The following is a 6,270-nucleotide window of genomic DNA, read 5'->3' on the forward strand; positions in this document are numbered from 1 at the left end:
TCCATTCACTATTCACACTCCTCTTTCCCTGGCCTGCTCCCCACCTCAAGTAACAAACCTGTTCCTGGACACCACAGAGTGCTGGCCACACTGCTCGCACTGGTGCAGGGAGGATGAAAGAGCATGCCTACTGGGTCCTCACCTTCTCGGTCCCATCTCGCGTGAATCATCCCCAGGTGTGGCCCAACACCATTTTAACATTCCCCTTAGGATGGTGAAGCAGGGGATGGTGCACACACTTCTCCGTGGGCACCCATTACTTGATGTGAAATTATTTCATCCAGACCCGGGGGGAGAAGGATCTTTAAAGCTGTGAGGATCCCCTTCCCTGATGCCTATTTTGAACATAACTGGCAATACAAACAGCTCTCAGTTCTCACGGCCCCAGGGATGCCCTCTGACCTGAAGACACAGACACAGCATTCAGAATTGTCTCCCCACTTGGGCTAAATCTCAAGCTCATGCAACTCAGAGACTAGGGCATGTCCCCTCTCGGCTCTTATTTTTTAATTGGCATCATTATTCATGGCCCTTCATTCATCCATAAAGAATAAATCTGTTGGGTTCCTAAAAAAATTCCCCTGGGAATTTTTGATTAGCACTGAACTGAATTTATATATTAACCCAAGGAGAACTGACATCTTTACTAACATCCTCTCCATGAACATGACATTCCCACATCTCCACTTTTTATCCCTTAACAAACTTAAATTTGTTCTATAAATATTGGTGTATTTTTAAAGCTTTTTGCTTAGATAGTTAATGCTTTGATGCTATTTTGTGTTGTATTTTTTAGCTGTTAAAAATTAGTGTAGAGAAATACAATTGATTTTTTTATGTGAAACATGGCAATCTCACTGAATTCTCTGAAAGGTTTTGTTATGCACACGTGTTCAGTCATATTCAAGTCTTTGCAACCCCGTGGACTGTGGCCCACCAGCCTCCTCTGTCCACTTTATGCTGATGGATTTTCTATGTAAAAGGTTGTATCATCTTGAAATAATGATGGTTTCATTTCTTCTCTTCCATTTCTTACCCTCCTCCTGTTTCTTGTCTTAGCAGTGGGTCCTCCAGGAGAATGTGAAATTAGTTGATCTGAAGAGGAATCCATGTCTTATCCTTGGCCTTCTTGAGAATGCACCTGAAGGTTTTTTTTTTTTACACATAATATTTGCTGTAGAGCAATGATTCTCAAACTGTTTGGCCTTAGGGTCCCATCATACTCTTAAAAATTATTGAAGACCTCAAAGAACTTTTATTTATGGAGACTCTATCAGGATTTATCACACTAGAATGAAAAAAATGTTAAAGAATATTGAAACACAATAATATATCATTCATGATATTATGAAGTTTTATGAAAACTTCATAAAAAGTTAATTTATGAAAAACTATTTGCAGAGTGTCTAATAAATGGTCAAATAAATAAAGATAATAAATCCATTATGTTAACATAAATAATATATTTTAATGAAAACAATCTTTTTCCAAAACAAAAAAATGATAACAAATATAGTAAGTTTACATTAAAAATTAAAAAAAAAATCTGACTTAATCAAAGATATCTGGGTTCTCACATCTGACCCTGCACTCAATCTGTCATAATACATTATTTGGGTTGAAGTATGAACCCAAGTAAGGTGAAAAAAATTCAACCTTACACAGAAACATAGATGGAAAAGGGCAGAGCATTTTAACAGAGTTTTAAGATAATTCAAGCTATTCTTTGATATGATACCAAAACTTGACAAGTGGTAGTTTCTTAAAGGTCAGTTGAATGCAGAAATCTAAAAGTGTATCAATAAACGTTTCACACCCAGTACATTCATGAGAAAATGAGAATGAAAAAGGAAAAGATTATTACTGTTGAATATTATTGTGAAAATAGTTCTGATATCATAGACTCCCCCTGAAAGGGTCGTAAGAGATCCTCAGGTTTGCAGAGAATACACTGTGACTGCTGCTATAGATTATTGACTTAACCTTTATCAAGTTGAAAAGGTTCTCTTATTTTATTATACTTAAAAAAAATCATTAGTAAGTGTTGACTGTTATGAAACGCATGGCTGAGAGACTGAGAGGGCTTTCTGTGCCCTGGAACTGACAACTCAGCACTGGCGCCGGAGCAGTGGAAGGAGCTCAGGGCACCCATGAGGTTCCCTGGGGCTGGTCTGTCGGTTTTGAAACTCAAGGGCTTTGGACATGAACTCAAAGGATTTAGTTTCTAGCAGGGACCATCCTGAGGAAATGACCAGGAAAGCAAGGTGCAGGCTGGAGGCGTCATCCCTAACCACACACCTTCCAGCAGCCTGGAGGCCGCCATCTTGGGGCGCCGCAGCCCAGGGTCCCCGCCTCAGTCTCTCCACTGCTGACAGGACAGCCGTCTTCCCCATAGTGGCCACCAGGCAGATCAGGCCTCCATCATTTCCTCAGGCTTGCACAACTAGGGAAATGACCTGTGGATGAGGACAGCCATTGGTGTCCGGTGAGTCACCCTTTGCAGATATGTAGGAGAAATGACCTGCAGGGACTCTCCCCGGGCGCCAGACCAGCTGTTCTCCTCACCCCTGTCCCTCCCAGGGATGGCTCAGAATAAATACAGCCACCTCTCCGCAGCAGGCACGGACCAGTGCTCTCCTCCACTGGGGATCAGGTGAGGAACCACTTCAAGGAGCCATTTCTTTGAAAATTCTTACTTTAAAACATAATTTTTCTGATTTCTCTTTCCCCTATATATGGTCAGTCCTGGCAGAGTGGTTCATGGGAAATGCTTTTTGATTAACGAAAGGCTGCTTTAGTAAGACACAGCTTGGACCCAACGGTCCTCTTCTTCCATCAAAGCCATCTGGTTGACCTCTTAGACAGTCTTGGGTTCAGGGCTGGTGGGTTCAGAATTGAGGGTGTGAGGCTGCGAGTAAGGTCCTATTGCAGTGTGCCTAGTAGGACTATTGAGTCTAGTAGAGATGAACAGCCAGGCTCTCCTCGACATACAAACCCCAGGCGGAGGAGGTGCGAGGCTTGTCCGTGTCTCCCTGACCCTCTCCTCTCCTTTCAGCACAATGAAGCTCTTCACAGGCCTCATTCTCTGCTCCTTGGTGCTGGGAGTCCACAGCCAGTGGATGTCCTTCTTTGGTGAGGCTTATGAAGGTAAGGCCGATGGAGGGGCAATGGCATTCTTGGGCCTCTAGGCTTCACCCTAAACACCCCTGAGGGTTGGAGCTGCGGTCCTAGGAGGTGTTCCCGTATGTGGTAGAATGTGCCAGGTGTTGGGGGAGCTTTTTTCAGAGAGTTTGAAAAGCACAGGATTTATGTCCATCAGGTACTAGAGAAAGAACGCGCATCATTCCAGCTGAAATAGCAGTTTGAGTGGAAGACACAAAAGAATTCTGAAATGGAACGAACTTTCCCTCAGACCAATTGCACGAAGTAGGGTGAAAGCGGTCCATCTGTTCTCCTCTCCTGTCTTTCCATCCCTGCCCCTCCCTCCCTCCCTTCCTCTCTTCCTTCCTTCCATTTCCTAGTTGGACAATTCAGAGACCTTCAGAACACCTTGTCGGTCCTTCCTATACTCAGTGACACTGTCCCTGCTTTAGTCTATTTCCTACCCTTTCCGAGCTGTTAAACTTACAAAAAATAAAGGTGTGTGTATGTGTGGGGTGGGGGGGGGGGCACCTAATATCATATGAAAGCCTCCACCAGGAACTCAGCCCTTTCACACAAATCAAGTGACCCACTCTCTTGCTCTGCCCAGGGCTGGGGAGTTTTCCAGGACACTAGCAGCACTAACTGGGCCAGTTCCACGAAGACAGGGGCAGTTCTGGTCAAGCTGGGACAGTTGGTCACCTACTTACCTGCAGAAAACCTCCTTGAGGGGGCATCTTCCTCCACCGAAAGGGGAGAAAACCGAGGCTTAGAGCATCCGAGTCCATCGCCCAGGGACTGAGTGCCCGTCAGCAGGTGGCAGGACAGAGGTGGGAACCCAGCTGTGTTTGAGGCCAAGGCTCTCACCGAGTAGACTTCTCCCAGCACCACTTCCTCAAGCCGAGGGCTGAGCAATCTTGGCTGCAGTTTGGAGTCACCTGGGGGGCCATGAAAACTATTGCTGCCTGAGACCAGCCCAGAGATGGGGAGGTGATTGGCTTGGGCTGTGAGGGCTCAGGGGACTTTCAGTGTCTCCCCAGATGATTGGAAAGTGCAGCCAGGCTGAGGAAAAGACCCACTGCCTCAAGCAGCCCACATCATCAGTACTGTCCACTGGAGAGTTCTCAGGATTCCGTTCACTCACCTAACAGGCAGGGGAATCAAGTCACAGTTGATCCTTTCTTGAGGCAGAAACACATTTCTTAGGTGTCAGAGCAGAGGAGCTGTATGTCTGCCCCTTTCTCAGAATCTGTCTCGCATGTCACCTCCTCACTCACCCACGTGCCCTGGAGCTTATCCTATGCAGCTTTCTCTACAACAGTGGTTCTGGACCCAGGGCAACTTTGTGTCCTGGGGACGTTTGGTGATGTTTGGGTGCATTTTCGGTTGTCACACTGGGGAATAGTTTGAGAGGTCAAGGATGCTGCTAGACATGTTATAATATCCAGGACAGCCCTGAACAGCAACAATGTACCTGGTCTCAAATTTCAATAGAATGCTGTTGAGGAATCCTGTCCTGTAATAACTCTCTCTGTCCTTAAACATATCAGGTAGAGCCCTCATTGACATGCAGCAGAGACAGCATCACAGGGGTCAGACAAACAGGTCCCACAACTGTAGCCCCTCCCCTACCCCACCCCAATGACTCTCATTCCAGTACCAGGAGCAGGCAACTGGGCATAAGGAATGCTCTTCTCACCCTACGGCATCCGTGGTGCTATGACCACAGGCTGAAACCGAGTTGGTGGAAGATGTTTCATTCCTTGATTCTTCTGTAAGCTGTGTCACCGTTTTCTCTCCTCTGATAATCCTTACTCCATGTGCTTTGCTTTCCAGGGGCTAAAGACATGTGGAGAGCCTACTCTGACATGAGAGAAGCCAACTACAAGGGTGCAGACAAATACTTCCACGCCCGCGGAAACTATGACGCTGCCCAAAGAGGACCGGGGGGTGCCTGGGCTGCTAAAGTGATCAGGTACCAGGGTCCCTGGGGATGCAGGGATGGGTGAGCAGAGCTTGGCTGCTTAGGACAACCTGGAGAGGCTAAGCCTTGGAGAACTTTCCAGTAGGGCTGTGGGCCCTCCTACTATTAAATACCCTCCAGTGCCCAGTGTGAGGTCTGAGGGGCTGAAGAGCAGAGCAAGGCTGGTGAGACCGGCAACTCTCCACCCTCCCTCTATGGGTGCTGTTCACCCAACATACAGGGGACTTGTGCTGAGGTGGTAGTGCCTGGGGACCGCAGGGTTGTAGCCCCTCTTTCCTTGGCTCCTCTCAGAGTCATTGATCCCTTGGAAAGAGGAGAGATGGGAGGGGTGAGGCTGTGGCTCATAGTCCTGGATTAATCCCCTCCCTGCCCTCCTCCTTTCCAGTGATGCCAGAGAAAATATTCAGAGATTCACAGACCCTCTGTTTAAGGGTACGACCAGTGGCCAGGGTCAGGAGGACTCGAGGGCCGACCAGGCTGCCAACGAATGGGGCCGGAGCGGCAAAGACCCCAACCACTTCAGACCTGCTGGCCTGCCTGACAAGTACTGAGCTGCCTCTCCCTCTGCTCAGGAGATGGGGATGTGAGTCCCCAAGGGCAGGGACGCTGACCTAGAGAGTTCTCTGTCCTCGGAAGGCAGCAGATCTAATAAATGCTCAAGAGATGGAATACTGAGACTGTGTGTCATTCTTGGTATAAGGACATCCTGTTAGTTCCAGGACTGATGGCCGGACACCAACATGAAGGCTGAGCTTGTGCCTTCAGACGTGTGTTTGGTTCTGGCACACAATCTCAGCATCATTCAGGACAGACGCCCTCTCCAGTCTTCCCTAATCAGACCCGCTCCCTCTCCAGGCCCCTCTGGTGACACGGGGGCCATTTCCAGGCCATTCTCAGTCAGGCCTTCTCACTCCCTGCAGTTGTGTCCTGTCCCCTTCACTGTCGTGGGGTCTAGTCCCCTGGCCTGTCCTCGGTGCTCTCTGTGTGGGGCATGGACACAGCCCTAGGAGGACTGGACGGTGGAATCCTGCTCCAGGACTGCCACCTTGATCTCCTGTTCATTTCTCAGCAGCTCTTAGAAACCCATCTATGAACCAGCTTCTTTCTGTGCCATTCGGAACTCCCTCCAGCACTGTTTCCTGCTA

General features: G+C 47.9%; 1 protein-coding gene across 1 annotated transcript; it reads left to right on the forward strand.

Moving 5' to 3' along the window:
- The first annotated feature begins 2,589 nt into the window (after positions 1–2,589).
- On the forward strand, positions 2,590–5,802 carry SAA2 (serum amyloid A2). The gene is made up of 4 exons (NM_001075260.2): positions 2,590–2,653; positions 3,056–3,147; positions 4,978–5,116; positions 5,511–5,802. Exons 2-4 carry the CDS (start codon positions 3,060–3,062, stop codon positions 5,674–5,676), a joined length of 393 nt encoding a protein of 130 aa, NP_001068728.1. The 5' UTR covers positions 2,590–2,653; positions 3,056–3,059; the 3' UTR covers positions 5,677–5,802.
- The last annotated feature ends 468 nt before the right edge of the window (positions 5,803–6,270 follow it).

The sequence above is a fragment of the Bos taurus genome, chromosome 29 (genome assembly GCF_002263795.3).
Source record: "Bos taurus isolate L1 Dominette 01449 registration number 42190680 breed Hereford chromosome 29, ARS-UCD2.0, whole genome shotgun sequence".
Classification (NCBI taxonomy): domain Eukaryota; kingdom Metazoa; phylum Chordata; class Mammalia; order Artiodactyla; family Bovidae; genus Bos; species Bos taurus.